Source organism: Aythya ferina (genome assembly GCF_964211825.1).
Source record: "Aythya ferina genome assembly, chromosome: 5".
In the NCBI taxonomy this organism is placed as follows: Eukaryota; Metazoa; Chordata; class Aves; order Anseriformes; family Anatidae; genus Aythya; species Aythya ferina.
In genome coordinates, this window is record NC_140301.1 from 57,957,507 (window position 1) to 57,975,731 (window position 18,225).

The 18,225-nt window shown below is 41.3% G+C and overlaps 1 protein-coding gene across 14 annotated transcripts in view; it reads left to right on the plus strand.

Annotated features, from left to right (window-relative positions):
• The window catches only part of ESR2 (estrogen receptor 2), a 56,470-nt gene that overhangs the window by 29,259 nt on the left and 8,986 nt on the right, over nucleotides 1-18,225 (plus strand). For all 14 annotated transcript variants that reach the window (XM_084522810.1, XM_084522816.1, XM_084522815.1 and 11 more), the window contains 4 exons: nucleotides 5,441-5,740; nucleotides 13,456-13,594; nucleotides 15,767-15,900; nucleotides 17,487-17,661. In XM_084522810.1, the coding sequence (XP_084378936.1) occupies nucleotides 5,441-5,740; nucleotides 13,456-13,594; nucleotides 15,767-15,900; nucleotides 17,487-17,661 (748 nt within the window). The remainder of the gene's footprint in view (nucleotides 1-5,440; nucleotides 5,741-13,455; nucleotides 13,595-15,766; nucleotides 15,901-17,486; nucleotides 17,662-18,225) is intronic.

Sequence of the window (18,225 nt, forward strand, 5' to 3'; positions counted from 1 at the left end):
TCTGCAATTCCTGCTGAACTGGCTAGTTACATAAGCAGTTGCCAGGGACCAAAATCAATGTTAAGAGCAACATGCCCACCATATCAGACAGACATTTGCAATTTTCAAAGAATTTGTAAAGAACATGTTGATTTAAAAAGGGTGTGTTCTACTGCCAACCACACCTGTTGTGATTTATTCATGGTTGAGTGAACAACTGACTCATTATAATGAGCTAACATAGAATATCCCCAGTCATAAGAGACCCACAAGGATCACTGAGTCCAACTCCTGTCTCCACACAGGACCACCCAAAACTCAGACCCTCTGTCTGAGAGCATTGTCCAAGTACTTCTTGAATTCTGTCAGGCTCGGTGCTGTGCCCATTGCCCTGGGGAGCCTGTCCCAGTGCCCGGCCACCTCTGGGTGCAGAATCTTTCCCTCGTACCCAGCCTGACCCTCCCCTGTCCCAGCTCAATGCCGTCCCCTCGGGTCCTGTCGCTGTCCCCAGAGAGCAGAGCTCAGCGCCTGCCCCTCCGCTCCCCTCGTGAGGGAGCTGCAGGCCGCCATGAGGCCTCCCCTCAGCCTGCTCCGCTCGGGGCTGAACAAACCAACCGACTGATGTGTCTCATTTCTTATGTTCTGATCACTTACCCATGTGGCTTATGGTGCTGTAACTGGAGGTCTTGCATCCAGCATTCTCAGCTGAATACAGGTATTTTCTTGTGCAAAGAATTGTTCTAAATAAGAAGAGCATTGTAGGAAAAAAGAAGGATTTGATCATCTTGTGCACTACTCCAATTGCCTGAATTACCTTTATATGAATGAATATTAGCTATTAAGTATATTTAGTGAGTTTGTGGTAAGGTCAGTTACAGTCCCTAACCTTAGAAACTTTGTTTTATTGCTGTGTCTTTACACAGACAGATCCACATCTCTGTTTCTAGTTAAGACAAACATCAAGCTGGTCTATAGTTATTCCTCACATATTTTTATAAACACACATGCCTTTTGGATGCTAATAGATAGACAGGCAAATTTTTTCAGTCCTGCCTAAACTTCGCATTTAAATGGGAAGTAGAAACGTTCCTTTACGTGGTTTAAATGTTGTATTAATTGGAAAGGCTGCTAATTCCTGACAGGTCAATTGACTGGCAGCCTTAAATGTAGTTTTCTTAGATGTGTAATCTTACAGAGCACTCTCTCTCTCTCTTCCCCCCGCTCTCCCTTCCTTCCTAAACACAAACAGAATAAATTTTAATGTGGAAATAAATGGTATTTCTTTTAATTACCGATGAGCTATTTTATGCACACTGCTCAGTGAATCAGGCTTTGCCTCCTTTGGCAATATACATTGATTAAAAATACAAACAAAAATTCAGCATCCTGTTTCTTTTCCTTTTTTTTTTTTAACCCCTCCCCCCCTTCACAACTCCTTTTTTTTCCTTTTCAAACGAGCTGAGGACAGCTGATTAGAGCATGCTGAGTCCCACAGGAGTGCCCTTGATTCACTTCAGTGCTGGGAATTGAACTAGGATCGATGAGCTGCTTCTGGCAGGTGTCTCTGAACTGCTGGAATTTCTTCCTTATTGTCTCGCCAGATGTCTCCTCATCTCCACAGCTCGTTCTTAAACCAGTAGTTTTTCTGACTTTATTGTTTTAGATATGGTCCCTTCAGCAAACTCAACAATTCTTCCCTGTGTTTAATTTAAAGGCTGCTGTTCCTCATGAGCCCTCTTTTAGAGGGATTCACATCTCCACCAGGTACTGGAGAATAAAACCAATGCATGCCACGGAGCAGCTGGCATTTTCTGCCCAAGAAAATGCCTCCTCCCCCCTGTGTCTACCTATGGCTTTTAGTCCCTCTGTGCTATTTTTCTCGTTTAGCCCTTCAAGATGCCCTTGTTCAATGTGTTTCAGCATTCTGAATAGTAAAACCTGGACAAGGTGTTGCTTTCTGCTTTAGTTGAGTTATCTCCTGTTGGTTACAGTCTCTACTATGGACATTCATATGGAAGTCACAGCCACTGACCTCTCTGTACACAGAGCACCCTGATACCTTGGTGTTTCCTCGTTCTGTCTCCAGCTGAACTTTTGTTCCAGTTTCTTAGCTTACTGCTGACCTTTCCTCTTTGTCTTCCCTGATGGAAAATATTTACATACTTTCTGTTCATGATGTGACTTCAGTACAGTTTGCAGCCCACTGTGCCATTCTAATGTTTTTCTGAAGCTGACAAAGCACTTTAAGACTTTCCTCTCTCTTGACCTTCGTACATTAGTCCAAAATGAGGTTTAGCACAGAGTTCACTACATCTTCTGTGTGTTGTCTATGCCTTGCTGTCCTTTGACTCTCTCAGGAAGAAAAGGATTTGTCCATAGAGATGGCTGAAGAAATCCCTCTGTGACTTGTGCAGTTCTGCTGGTAACCTTTTTTTGTGCGGGGTTCATCATCAAGGCTAACTTCATAAATCTACCATGAGATAACGTCTGCAGCTCTGTCTCTGGTGGTGTGTTATCCTTCACTAACTGCTGTTTAGCTTCTCTGGCAGCTTGTAGCTAGATTAGATTCAGCTAAACTAAGGCTATTTAGTTTTGCAAATCACTGTTTTTTTCCTTCAGTCTACTCTTTGTGTCAGTACTCAAGCCATTTCATCCTACCACAAAGGACATGAAGACATCCTTGCCCACTATGTTGCACACTTTAAGCCAGTACTTCTAGCTGGTAATGCTTCTTGCTCCAAATGCCTCATTCCACTTGGGTTCCTCCATACCCAAGGTCCCGTTGTTGAACCAGCTTTGCCAGTTTGTCTTCTCCACTCTCTTTTCTTTCCACATAGCAGGTGTTCTCTAATTTCCAGAACTTCGTTAATGCTCATTCTGTTCTCTTTTACATCTGAGGCAATTCATTGAACAGGCAGCAAGCAATGTTTGTAACACTGTGCAGCTGAAAGTTCCACAACCTTAAAGTCCTGGCAGACTTTTTTAGACCTTTTCCATTTTGTTCAGTGCCTTCAGGTTATACCTGACTGGCCTTTGCATCTCATCCTTCTCACAGGTTGACTCAAATGGTGCTTAACAGCTGTTGAAGATGAGACAGGACTATGACCTGACAAGCCATCACACCTGGGGAACCTCTACCACTGAGACTGCATTCACTCAACATCTTATTTAGCAGTATGAGCCTTGTCAATAGCATCTGAATATTTTTTGTGAATCTGTGTGCCTTCACTTCTTCTATTTTTACTTTTTGCTTATATTTGAAACTCTCAGTTGGCCAAATGAACCTAAGTGCCAGAATTTCATTGTCATGTTAGAATTTATGCGACTCATGTTCTAATATATCTGATGACTGTAGATGAAGAATGGTAGGAGTTGCTGAGTAAGGTAGCATGAAAAAAGGGAAGCTGCTACGTTGCTATGTCCCTGGGTCCAACTAATAGCGAGTGTGAACATGTATTGCCATTAGCAAAACCACACAATGTCTGTATCCACAGCCAGCCACACTGATCAGCAGACAGAAGATCTAGCACTCATGCAAGCACAAGCAGTGGGAAATGCATGTATGTATACAGTATGGATCCTTCCAGCAGCTGGGTTTAGACACTCAGTCTGTCAGGTAGCTCACCCCTACATTCTTCTCAGCTGGTGGTCTCTGGCCATAAGAGACCTTCAAAGTCTGCAGCCTCACTCCACTCACTGGTAGTTATCCGTTCTCCCACACAGTTGGATTCATACATTATGGATGCCTCTAAAAACAGGCTTTAGAAAATCAGTGTTATCCAGTAGCCTTTGGTTACTTCGGTCTTCCAGGTGCCTTGTGCACAAACCCTTGCACATATACAGCATGCAAGCAAGTGTCTGGCAGCTGGTCCAAACCCATGGCCCTTCTGGTAGCTGACATCCAGATCCTCTGGTCACGCTAGTGCTTGGCTTGGAGTTCATGGTCCCTACAGCCCTTCTTGTTGACTTATCTGGTGGGTGTCATTCATGGACCATGGGCTTGTTCTTTGATAACCCTGAGAATAGCCAAGTCAGGGTGCTTGTTGGCATTGATCACGTTGTTGGGATTTTTCCACCTTCATCATTCCTCTGCTCCTTTGCCTTCGTGTACTTTATGGAGTAAATATTAGGGAATGAATTACCTATCCTAATAAAGAAGAACCAGATTCTGTGACTATGTTGAGAATTCTGAAGGCAACACGCCAAAAAAAATCATTAATTCTAGTAATGTCAAGATAGCAGTACTAGATGAAAAGATGCCTTTGTAACTTACAGGACTGAAACCAAATGAGGCAACCTCTTATTATACTTTTAGTTCTTCATGATCTCTACTAATGCAGTAATAAATGTTGGTCTAATATAGATTTATGCTACCAATGACATTTACATGTATATGAAAATTCAACCTTGGAGTATCATTTGTCAGTAGAAGAGTTGATGGCTAGCACAAAAAAAATGGCTTCTGAAAGAATTAGAGGACAATTTAGCAGTGATATTGAAAACATTAAGTGCTAGAGGATTCCAGCTATTTAGGAAGTTAATATTTTTAAATATCTTGATTTTTAATATTGTGAAATCTTGTATGTTAGTTATTGACAAGGATTATTTGTATATAAGTAAACATAAAAGGAGTGATGGAAGCAGAAACCATGGCTTAGTGTTTTAGCAAATCCCCCAGTGTTTTTGCAGAGTCTTTTAGCTTCTTTGTATGGCAGCTCTCCAAAGACAGATAACTGATCCTAGCAATGATACTGATAGGCAGAGAATGTTTGCTGTTGTGTTAATGAAAAAAAAAAAATAATTCTGGGAATTAAAAACCTTTGTAAAAGGACTGTTCTGTGAAACCGAAATAGTATTCTTTAAGCAAAGCTCCAAAAATGGGGCTTGCTCCGTGTAGTTGTAGATATCTGAATTCACTTGGAGGAAACTCCCACTGGCTTAACAGGATATACGGAGAAGACGGGTCACCTCACTGAACACCCAGCTAGCAGTGAGGAACAGCTGTGCTTCTGGGTGAGGTACTTACACTGTGTCATGGCCCAAATTGCCCAAGTTTAGAGTTCTTTTTTTTTTCTTTTTTCTTTTTTTTCTTTTCCAATTGACATCTAAAACAGAATTTTAAAACCAAAGTAAATGGCTGCCTTTAATTGCATTTGAAGACTTGATTTATCTCTCTTGATTTCAATGAGAATTTCCCTAGGGACTTGTAAAGTGGGTTAACTGTAAGTGAATAAACATTTATCTTGTTATTTTTTCTTCAGTAGAGTAAACCAAAGCCTCAACTGAAGTCAGTGGAAGCAAAGTTAGGTCAATGATAAATGCTCTAGAAAGTCTGAAACTTGATGCTTCAGGCTAGAACATCCAATATTAAAGAGTGTTTTCCCTTCTCAAACATTTTAATTTGTATAATGCAACACTGAGAGAAATATACATCAATGCAATCATGTGCCTCTTGTGTCAGGCTCAAGAAGAGAACGTTGTGGATATCGCATCCTGCGCCGCCATCGCAATTCAGAAGATCAAGTGCATTGCATTAGCAAAACTAAGAAATACAATGAGACGGCCACCCGTGTAAAAGAGATCCTCCTCAGCACGGTCAGTCCAGAGCAGTTCGTTTTAACTCTACTTGAAGCTGAACCTCCCAATGTGTTGGTGAGTCGTCCCAGCAAACCATTCACGGAGGCCTCCATGATGATGTCCCTGACAAAACTGGCAGACAAAGAGCTGGTTCATATGATTGGCTGGGCCAAAAAAATTCCTGGTAAGGATTTCAATCTCTTTTTTGTTTATTTTATTCAATGCCTTGATGGTATAGCACTGTGAATGTGTAGTATGAAGGTCTTATGTTTTCTATCCTATAAAAGTAATGGAGAAATTATAGCTCTTGGTAATTCACTTGGAAGTATTTTGGATCAAACAACCTTACCAGCAATTTGATATTTGCTGTTAGCCAAATACTTACTCAGTTTTCTAAAAAACATAGTTGGCGTTGCATGTAATTTCTACCTCATCAACTATAAATGCCTGATTAATCTGATTAAGGATATTCATTAAAAGGTGTATTAACTAGATTGATATAGAAAAAAAAAGTCAAAATTTTTCCTTGAATCTTATTGAAAGGTTTCTGTTGAAGTTGGTGAAAACTGCTGTGTATCCAAGCACTGAGCCTCTGCAATTGCTTCAGCTGACATAGTTGGTACACAAGAGCTTCAGATTGCTAAGTGGCACATAGTATCGATCTCAGAATTATTGTGTGCACTCCTTCAAAACAACAATCAATAAGGATGCTTTGGGTTGTTGGCAACACAAAGAACATGCACTGAAGTGCAGCTACGTGTGTTACTGCCTTGAATGTAGCCACTCTCTAATGCAGCCACGGTACCCTGGCAATGTACCATTTCTCTCCTTACAAACTGAAGTAAGTGGTGAACATGTACAATTTCTTCTCCATGAAGGGCCCACTTTAAAACAGCCATAATAAAGAATAAAAGACAGAGTAAAAGCAGCCAGAACGTGGAGAAGATAGCTGGCAAAGCTGTGTGGAAAAAATTGCTGGCTGACATAGACTAAACTGTAGACCATAGCCATTTAGTAAGAGCTAAGGTGGCCAACTAAATAGTACTGAGCTAAAAGAAGCATTGAATAATTGACAGAGACACAGCAGTGTGGAGCTTAATCTTTAACTTCAGATATAGTGCTCTGCTAGGAGTGATCCCTGCAGCTATGTGCACCTTGCATGGCTAATGCATTCCACAGTGCATCTAGAGGTCCTAAGCCCACGGATGTCTGGAATGAGGGGTCAGAAAAACGTGGTCTTCCCTCAGATCTTATGCTGAGGGCAAGCAGAGTGTGCCAGCATGTGCCCATGTCTTGTTACTGTGAGCAGTGCTTGCTACTGCTCAAATACATGCTCAGGAAGACATGACAGTAACCCTTATATCTAGAAAAAAACACAGTGCATACATAGTACAGGAGTTCATCTTCATGGGGAAAATTTTGTACACTCCTGAAACTAAGAAATTAGGATAAGGGAGGTATATGCTATTTCAGGTCCAGGTGGAGGGCCTGAAGATGCTACCAGCTCCAACTGTTGGGCTATATCTGCTCCTTGCAGAGTCTCCATGGCTCAGCCACTGTGCTGGATTGTCCAGGTGTGATATATTTCAGGTGTGCAAATTCCAGTTTAGGTGCTTGGGCATGAGAATCCTAAGCTGTGTTGGCTATTTGTACAGTGATAGTGGTTTTGCCATTAACATGGAGTGCTTTAAACTGAGTGTCAGAATCCTTAATTCTTATTTTCCCTGAGTTAAGAAACAGTGCAAATAACCATCAAGTAAGTAACTGTAAGGGTAAAAATGGTGTCTATTGCTATAATTTATTTTCTGATTAAAAAAAGTTGAATAATAAACACCATTTCAGAGGACTCTGTATAGTTCTATTAGCCTGATAGGAAGTGAATTGGGGGGGGGGGGAGGGGAAGTAATACAGGGAAAACAGTTTTAGGAAATGACCTGATTTTAAGCAATATTTGAATAGGAAAAAACCCAACATCTATTTACAGATTTTTCTTCACTTATGTGTTGTTTTTTTTTTTTTTTTTTGTTTGTTTGCTTACTTTGAACTATGTCAGTTTAGAAAAGCAAACAAAAATTTTAAAATTGTAATAATTATTTTTAAAAAATTGTCTCCAAGCTAACCCCAACTTTGACGTTGATCACTTTTAGCTTGTTTTCAACTTACATCAGAAATAAAACAATTTTCTTGGCAATAAAAGAATTGTATGAAAAAAACCTGTTTAAGCAATCATAACCCTTCAAAAAACAGTTCCTGGGAATGTTGACGCTTTATCGTGTATGTTTGTTTTTTCTGATCACTCATGTTACACAGAACAGAAAAAAACATTAGGTTAGAATAATGCCAAAAATAGATGTGACATTTAATATGTTCCCAATCGTGAATTATATTACAATATAACACGGCATTTAGAGCATCTACGTGAATGTGGATTTATGTATTTATTTTTCCTTAAAAGTGATTATGATGACTAAAGCTTACGACATAAAATTTCAGTTTTCAAAATTCCTCCCTGAAGCTAATCATCTAGATCCATGCTCTGTTCCATGGAGTCTTAGGGGAAAAAAAAAAAAAAGAGTTGTTGACTAACAGCCCAATGCGTTGTATTTTTACTTTCTGTAAAGCTGAATATTTGATATTGTATCTGTGTAGTAAGAAACTCATTTTCACTCCTAAATTATTATTGAACATTATTTTGACAGTGAAAACAAATGTGTTTTTTTTTTTTTCTTTTTTTTTTTCCCCCTTCATATCCTAGTGCTATATATGTAAGATACTGGTAATAGTTTTGTATATAAAGGAAAGATAAATGTTTACATATATATTTTTTCCTTATGTAATGTTTAGTGACCTTCTTTTATTATGAATCTTACTCTGTGACTGTATTTTTGACTGTACTTTCTGCTTATTGGATTGATTTTTTGTTGTTCAGAAAAATAGAAGGCAATACCTGGACCTTTTTTTTTTTTTTTTTTTCTCATTAATTGCAAGGATTTTAATTCAATGTTATCAGTGGGAGGAACATAACCTCTATAACTGCCTTTTACTTTGTTGTACTAGTGTAAGAGAGTTGAACAGAGTTCATAGCTGGAGCTGTACTGCTAATCGATAGGATGTTGTCATAATATTGAAGTTTGGATTCATTATGCAACCTGGTTTGTTGTTGGCCAGAGCAGCGTGTCTTTTGATAGTTACTACACATCCAACACTTTCTTCTTTTTTTCCTGTGCTGTTGTGGCAGTCTGTCTCGGTAGTTTATATTAAAGGATTAGATATAATTTAAAGGACGTGATTTAAAGGACATGTACTACGGTCACAGAAAAAATGAGCAATTTAATGTACTCTGCAGCAAATGAAAAGGGACTTTAGAGACTTTGAAAGAAGCTGTAGTGATAACGTGCTGTCCTCAACCTTTACAACATGATGGTTATGAAAAGAAAGGGGATGGTTCTAATAGTTGTGCGCAACGTTCATAAATCTTGTTGGGGCTGGTAATGCATATTTAGCAGGTGACATCTGGGATAAATCTGGATCTCTAATTAGCTGTAGATTGAAAACTGGGACTTGCTCTGACAGCTCAACAGAGATTTGTTTTTAAATCCAGTAACTGGTTGTTTATGCTAGAGAAAACAGCACATGCCTGTGTAACTGTTTATTTCAATAAATCCCTGAAATATCTTTGGGCTGTAGTTTCCCAGGAAACCATCACTGTCAGTTTATCCTATTCACACTTCCATGAGTATTTTTCTAACAGCATTTTTTAAATTATGAGAGTTTGGGTCTGGCAGATAATCTGCTGTTGGCTGTGAATTCTGTAGTAAATTCTGTGACAGTGAAATCCACGAGGGAAAGTACAGCTCATGGGCTCCTGTTTACTCTGCTCATAAAATAAGGAGTAAGGCTATGGATTTTGAAAGGCAGCACTTCCAGCAACGAAGAGAGAGTAAGCATTACCCAGTTTATGTCAACCTGAGGATGTCACTAACTGTCTTCCAGGCTAGTAGTTTAATAAGATGAAAATATATGGAACATTTGTATAAATCACCGCGAGCAGGTTCTGTGACAGCACAAACGTACTGTGTGCCTTTTAAGACTTCAGACAACTGAGCCGCAAAAAACCTGTTCCCATGGCCAGCCTCTGTAATGATTTTTCACTATTCAGAGACATAGATGCCAGCTCATCTAAAAGTGAAACACCATTGCTAGGAGCTAATCTTAAGCCTCTCTGCTTTGAAAACTTTGGCCTAATCTTAGTTTTGAACAAAGGTGTGGTTTGGCCACTGAGCTGGTCTTCATCATACCTGGGTTTTATTCCTTGGCTGCCTGAGCAGTCTGCTTTCACAGAATCACAGAATCACAGAATTTTCTAGGTTGGAAGAGACCTCAAGGTCATCGAGTCCAACCTCCAACCTAACGCTAACAGCCCTCCACTAAACCATATCCCTAAGCTCTACATCTAAGCGTCTTTTGAAGACTTCCAGGGATGGTGACTCCACCACTTCCCTGGGCAGCCTGTTCCAATGCCTCACAACCCTTTCTGTAAAGAAGTTCTTCCTAACATCTAGCCTAAAACTCCCCTGGCTCAACTTAAGCCCATTCCCCCTCGTCCTGTCACCAGGCACGTGGGAGAACAGGCCAACCCCCACCTCTCTACAGCCTCCTTTAAGGTATCTGTAAAGAGCAATAAGGTCACCCCTGAGCCTCCTCTTCTCCAGGCTGAACAAGCCCAGCTCCCTCAGCCGCTCCTCGTAGGACTTGTTCTCCAGGCCCCTCACCAGCTTCGTCGCCCTTCTCTGCACCCGCTCAAGCACCTCGATGTCCTTCTTGTAGCGAGGGGCCCAAAACTGAACACAGTACTCGAGGTGCGGCCTCACCAGAGCTGAGTACAGGGGGACGATCACCTCCCTAGCCCTGCTGGTCACGCTGTTCCTAATACAAGCCAGGATGCCGTTGGCCTTCTTGGCCACCTGAGCACACTGCTGGCTCATATTCAGCCGACTGTCCACCATCACTCCCAGGTCCTTCTCTGCCTGGCAGCTTTCCAACCATTCCTCTCCCAGCCTGTAGCTCTGCTTGGGGTTATTGCGCCCCAGGTGCAGGACCCGGCACTTGGCCTTGTTAAACTTCATGCAGTTGACCTCAGCCCATCGGTGCAGCCTATCCAGATCCTCCTGCAGAGCTTTCCTACCCTCAAGCAGATCGACACACGCACCTAACTTGGTGTCATCTGCGAACTTACTGAGGGTGCACTCGATGCCCTCGTCCAGATCATCGATGAAGATATTAAAGAGGACCGGCCCCAGCACCGAGCCCTGGGGGACGCCACTAGTGACTGGCCTCCAACTGGACTTGGCTCCATTCACCACGACTCTTTGGGCCCGGCTATCCAGCCAGTTTCTAACCCAACGAAGCGTGCGCCAGTCCAAGCCAAGAGCAGCCAGTTTCTTGAGGAGAATGCTGTGGGAGACGGTGTCAAAAGCCTTGCTGAAGTCAAGGTAGACCACATCCACAGCCTTTCCCTCATCCACCCAGCGCGTCACTCTGTCATAGAAGGAGATCAGGTTCGTCAGGCATGACCTGCCTTTCATAAAGCCATGCTGACTGGGCCTGATCGCCTGCTTCCCCTTCAAGTGCTGCATGATGACTCTCAGGAGGATCTGCTCCATGAGCTTTCCTGGCACTGAGGTCAAACTGACAGGCCTGTAGTTTCCTGGGTCTGCCCTCCGGCCCTTCTTGTAGATGGGCGTCACGTTTGCTAGCCGCCAGTCGATTGGGACCTCCCCCGATAGCCAGGACTGTTGATAAATGATGGACAGCGGCTTGGCCAGCTCCTTTGCCAGTTCCCTCAGTACCCTTGGGTGGATCCCATCTGGCCCCATCGACTTGTGCACATCTAAGTGCCGTAGTAGGTCACCAACCAGTTCTTCATGGATAATGAGGGCCACATCCTGCTCCCCATCCCCTTCCACCAGCTCAGGGTACTGGGTATCCAGAGAACATCCGGTATTGCCGCTAAAGACTGAGGCAAAGAAGGCATTGAGCACCTCCGCCTTTTCCTCATCTCTTGTAACTAAGTTTCCCCCCGCATCCAGTAAAGGATGGAGATTCTCCTTAGTCCTCCTTTTTGTGTTGATGTATTTATAGAAACGTTTTTTGTTATCTTTAACGGCAGTAGCCAGATTGAGCTCCAGATGAGCTTTGGCCTTCCTAATTTTGTCCCTGCACAGCCTCGCTACTTCTTTAAAGTCCTCCTTAGTGGCCTGCCCACTTTTCCAAAGCTTATAAACCCTCTTTTTCCTCCTAAGATCAAGCCACAATTCTCTGTTGAGCCAGGCCGGTCTTCTTCCCCGCCAGCTCGTCTTTGGGCACGTGGGAACAGACCGTTCCTGCGCCATTAAGACTTCCCTCTTGAAGAGCGCCCAGCCTTCCTGGACCCCTCTGCCCTTCAGAACCGCCTCCCAAGGGACTCCACCAACCAATGTCCTGAGCAGCTCAAAGTCAGCCCTCCGAAAGTCCAATACAGCGGTTTTACTGGTCCCCTTCCTGGCCTCGCCAAGAATAGTGAACTCCACCATTGCGTGGTCACTCTGCCCTAGACAGCTCCCGACGATCACGTCCTCCACCAGTCCTTCTCTGTTCGTGAAGAGAAGGTCTAGCGGGGCACCTCCCCTGGTAGGCTCACTAACCAGCTGCGTCAGGAAGCTATCTTCCACGCTCTCCAGAAACCTCCTAGACTGCTTTCTCAGGGCTGTGTTGTGCTTCCAGGATATGTCAGGGAAGTTGAAGTCCCCCACGAGTACAAGAGCTGATGATTTTGCAACCTCTGTCAGCTGCCTGTAGAATTCCTCATCCGTCTCCTCATCCTGGTTCGGCGGTCTATAGCAGACCCCGACCAGGACACTAGCCTTGTTGTCCCTGCCGATCCTGCTTGCCTCTTGGTAATTGACACTTTTCTGTTTTCTGTGAGTTTTATTTGGCTTTTTTTTTTTTTTTTATTTTCCTTGTGTGTGCATTTTGTTTCTCTTTATTTGACTTCTATGAGTCTTTCCTACCAGTCTTTTTTTTGAAGGAGGCAACAACTTTCTTTCTCTTCTGGCCGTGTTGCAATGTTATCTGACACTTGCTATAAGAACAAAATGCTGGAACAGGCTTACGCATGGTTTTCCATTAATTCTGTTCTTGCTTCCTTGATGTTGTGTGTGGAGGCAACGGAGACACTACTACCTTCATCAACTACTCTTGTTTGTTGATTGGTTTTTTGTTTGTTTTCCTGGTTTGCTGCAATTTTGGGGAAGGGACCCATGAAAGTGGTGGGATGGGGTTAACACCTGCTATTTACAAAGAGGGTGATAACACAGTGGCACCAAGATGTGGATTCTTTCAGGGGTGATCAACAAACCCAGAAACATGTCTGTCTTATGAATTAAAGCAAATAAACCAACAAACCCCCCTGCAAGCAGCAACCATATACATTATGGGAAAATAATGGTCTATTTTGTTAAGAGTCCTCTGTAGTTCACTGCAGTTATCTCTAAGAGGTGTGAGTTTTGTGAGTGATTTCCCAGTGCTTCTCAGAAGCCTGTGGGACCGTCAGCTGAAGAGGTGCCCAGGCATAAGGCAGGTTTTTGGCTTTCACTTGCGTGTCAACAGCTGTACAGGAGCAATTGCACTTCAGCACTGCTCTGATTTATTTCAAACGTTTTGCGGAAGGTTTGACAAGGATAATCACAAATATTAATGTTCTCTTTTGAGATGGCAGCATGAAACTTCTGATGACAGTGTTTCCTTTTCTGGCTTCCTTCACAACTCATGTTTCTTTTTGTTTCTTATATACTCAGTCTTCTTTATAAAAACAGAGATGTAAATAAGTTGATTTTCTTGATGCTGTTTTCATCATTTTAGGCTTCATTGATCTCAGCCTCTATGACCAAGTGAGGCTCTTGGAAAGCTGCTGGATGGAAGTATTAATGGTGGGTTTGATGTGGAGATCAATTGACCATCCTGGGAAACTAATTTTTGCACCGGACCTTGTACTAGACAGGTAAGAGAAATAAACTTCTTGAGGGCACTTCAGTTGGCATGTGTGGAGGGGGGAGGTGTGAACAGTGAGAAGAGGACAAAAGATTGGAGATGCTGTTAAAGGTTTATTTAACAATGTCGTTTACTTGTATTTGTAACAATAATGACTCGAGGCTTCACATGCTGAGCATAAACAGTGACAGTCCACTAGTTCCTCTAGCACATAACGGTGTTCAGTATCTCTATTTTTCACTGTCTTTGTTGGTTTTGGTCCTTTTGTTCTAGGACCCTAGATGCCAACATTACAGACACACCAATAAAATGTGCTACATTGTCAAACAATTTCTTAGAGCTGATAGATTTTCTTCCCCAGCTCTCAAAATAAAAAGTAGGTGTGGTTTCAAGCCACATTTTAATTATTTTATATATTTGTTGTTGTTTTTTTTTTTTCCCTGTCCTTAGTGCAGACTTCATAGATAGCTACAATAATGAGCTTTACAGCATTAGCCAAAAGGGATTAAAAAAAAATAGCTTGCACTTTATCACTGAAAGGTTTTTATTATTTTTTTCCAAGTTAAATCAGGTTGTTTACAAGTTTAAAAAATTATTTCTCCGTAACTATCTACCAGCAGGGAAGAATATGGATTAGTAAGGATGTTTTTCTGTAGCACCTTGGTACGTATTTGATCTGGGCTTAGTAAAAAGTCAGGGAAACAATCCACTCTATTGGCTAGGTATAAAATATCTCTTAACCTCTTCAACCTGGTGAAATTCATATCTGCACCAATTCTGTGGCTCGAGCTAAATAATAATCATCATCATAGATACAGAAAGCAAAATGGGTTAGTAAGAGAAATAAATTTGATTTAAAGAAGGTTTGAAGTAAATTGTGATTTGCTCATATAAAACCCAATGCAAGGACATGCTAGATTGTTCAATGCAATGATAAAAAATTGCTGAAAATGTATGACACAGTTAGTTCCTCAGGAGCTAATATGAGCTGAATAGAGCAGGCTTATTTGATACATTCCTTCATCTCTGCAAGATACGGCTGGGTGGGAGCTAGCAAGCATCTGGGCATTCTGTAATTTTTTTATTTTGTAAGACCTGCTTATGTGAAACTCATCTGTAACTTGGTCACTTTTATCTTGGCTGAACTTGAGATAACATTCCCCAGGTAATCTTAGTAGACAAGTATTTCTCTGATGCTCATGCCCTTGTCTTGAAACCAGCAGCTGCCTGTCCTCCTGCAAAACTCAGAGTGCTCCTTTGCCAGAGGCACAGGGGAAAGCAAGCAGTATTCAGGCAGCAGCCTCTCTACGGGCAGTACTTTCTGCATCTGGTTTGTGTTATCTGCCCGTACCTGCCTCACAGCCTGAGGGCTCAGCACCTTCCTCTAGGGAGCCAGGAGAAGTGTGTCTCATGGTAAAAACATCATTATAAATAATCTTGTATTACAGATAGTGCAAGAAGCATCCCTTTGGGGTCACTGTGTCATAGAGTTTAAATGTTTTTTAAGTCCAGCACTTTTTAATTATTATTTTTATTTTTTTAAATATGAATCAGTAACTTATGTGGTTTAACATTTCTGCTGTTTAATTTCAAACCCATTCGAATAGCTTCTGGTATTTTTATTTATTTTTTTTCTAATCATACACAGTGTGTTCTGAAAATGGTACTGATTCTAACATCCAAAATGGAGAAAGGTGCATTCAGCAGACGCTGCCTTATTATTACAAGAAATTTATTTGGGGGGGGCCTTTCTTATTTATTAGGCCCCTGTCAGGTACAAACGAGGATGTCACAGGTTGTGGTATTAATTTCTGGTGAAACAAATCTGGATAATACTCAAGAAGGTGCTGTGCTCTGCCCGGTACTACATAGTTGAAAACTAATTATCCAAAATTATTTTGTCTGTGAGGTTAAAGCCTCTTAAAGAAATGCAGTCATACTTACTTGTGGTCAATTCTGCAAGCACTTTAAACACTTTAAAGAGAAAATTAGTTTCTTAGAGGTGCTGACCTTTTATACCAGTGTAATTTTCCATTTAGATTTCGTGACAGAACCTTTTGAATTCTCCCAAAGATGAGATGGATAGGCCTTTGCAGCCTTCTTTGTGCTATGACTTTTATCTGTCTGAGTCAGAGTTCCCTAATTCTACTTTTTTGGTAACATTTTAAATGTGTTTCCATAGGGACGAGGGGAAATGCGTAGAGGGAATTTTGGAAATCTTTGATATGCTCCTGGCCATGACCTCGAGGTTCCGAGAGCTGAAACTGCAGCACAAGGAGTATCTGTGTGTCAAGGCAATGATCCTCCTCAATTCCAGTGAGTACACAATTGCCTCTGACACTCACCAAATTATACTTATTTCAGCTGTAGCTGGGAAATTATTCTCTAAAAATGGCAGAAATATCAAATGCAATAAAGCCATTGAAAGAGAAAAATAGAGAGGGACTTCTTACCATCAGATCATACAGATTTTTGCTCAAGAAACTTCTAAGCGATACCGTTTGCTGAATTTAGTGTCTATATCCTGTTCTAAAGAACCGAATAAAAGACCTCAAATTTGAAAAGCTTCTCACATGGTGGGGTTCGCGACCCAGTCTGTGGGTATGTCCTTTTCAAATGTTGATCCCTGGTGATCAAGGAGAAATTTTGCTCAGATCTCTGTAGATCCTGGTCGTGGGTAGTGCAAGCTCTTCAAGCCTATTCTGAATTCTAATAAAACTAGTTACTCAACTGAGTGATGATTAACTGTGCTTAGATATTTCTATTTAACGGTAATTAATTGGTAAAAAGTTATTGAATGTACACAACAGTTCTGCAAGATGAATTTAAGGACAAAAGGTTTGCTTTGCAGCCTTTTACACGAGGCAACTAGGAATGTGTGTTTGCCCACCTTTAGGCAGTCTGTAGTAAAATCATTTTAGTCTCCAAAATGTTTTGCAATTAATGTTGTCAAAAAAAAAAAAAAAAAGCAAAACAAAATAACATCTATTTAAAGAAAGATGATACTCTTTACATCTACTGTTTCCAGCAAGAAATTTCTGCATAACTCTCAGCAAGATTCTGCAGGGTGGTAGTCCAGCTGTTATCAGACTTGTTTATAGACAGATACCACTATTTCAGTCAACAATAAGGCTGTTTCTTTTTTTTTGTTATTTACCAAAAAAAAAATCATAAATAAATAAAAGATCATCAGCCATGTTTTTTTTCAAAGCTTCTACTCTTAAAAAATAAAATCTCTCTAACTGACAAATTATATCAGTAATACTACTGCATGTTTCCAGACATTCCTAGTGGAGAGTTCTTCCTTTCCCCCTCCTCACTCTCCTTTTTTTCTGCTTTTGCTGACTTTTAAGGTCAGTGCAGGCAGGTGTTGTACAGGCACCCTGGCAAGCTGTGGGGAGCCTGTGTCAGGCTGCGTCAATGAGCACTGTCTGTCTCTGTGTTCTCCTCCCTCCCTAGGATATAACTGAAGAAGAAAGTTTTGTTTTGTTTTGTTTTGTTTTCAGCAAGAAGGGATTAGAGCAAGCATAATGCTATAGTTCATGATAGAAACAAAACTACACAGCACAGAGTGATTCAAAATAAAAAACCCTGGAGAATGGAGAGCACAGACTCTGAGAGCATTGGGCTCAGTCAGACTGAAGAGTCTATGTTCAACACATTGTCTTGGAAGGATCTGGGAGAGTTATTCAGTATGCAATTGATGTAGATATCAGATTTGGACAAAGGGGTATAAGTTGAAGCTTGGTATAGTAGATGAAGTGTTGTTTGTATAGTGCTGGGGCTGGGGCTGTCGGGAAATGGAACTTCTCTGATCCTGAGAAATGTTATTTCAGATGAAAATTCACAATCATAACTTTCTTCTTCCTCATGAGGAGTATTTCTCTCTCTTCTCTGGCTAGGCATGTTTCCTTTGTCAGCAGAAGAACCTGAAAGCAACAGGAAGCTGCATCACCTGCTCAATGTAGTCACAGATGCTTTGGTGTGGGTTATTGCAAAGAGTGGAATCCCCTCCCAGCAGCAAACAACTCGTCTGGCCAATCTGCTGATGCTACTCTCTCATGTCAGACATGCAAGGTAAATTTTACAGAACATATGTAATGTGAGTCTCTGTTTACAGCAACAAAGTAAGGCTTGAACTCTGGAGCACTCCTGAGGGACCCTGGTATTGCTGTTCATCTCGTTTCATTGTAAGACAATCCTTTCTCACTAGACAATATACTCAAGTGTTGGCTAGCGCTCAAAATGTTATGTTAATATTAAAATGCTCTCTTTACTATATTGCTTGAAGTCATTCCTGTGTACCTGCCTGAAATATTTAACAATAACAATACAAATTTAGCCTTCCAATATAATAATAATAATAATAATGATAGTAACAATAACAACAATAATGATGATGATGATAATGATAATAACAATAATAAACAAACATAAAACACCAGCCAGAAGCCAAAAATCTTCTGTCAAAAAGAAAAGTCGCTTTCAAACTTGAGCAGAGGGAAGTTTGGAGGAGCAATGTGTACAAACACTGGGTACAGTGTTTGTCCCAGGCCACATTTGCCATGTGTCCCAGGAGCAATGATCAGTTCTCCTATTTGCATTTTTGCGAAGTGTCACTAGAGCAATGCCAAGCTCCTG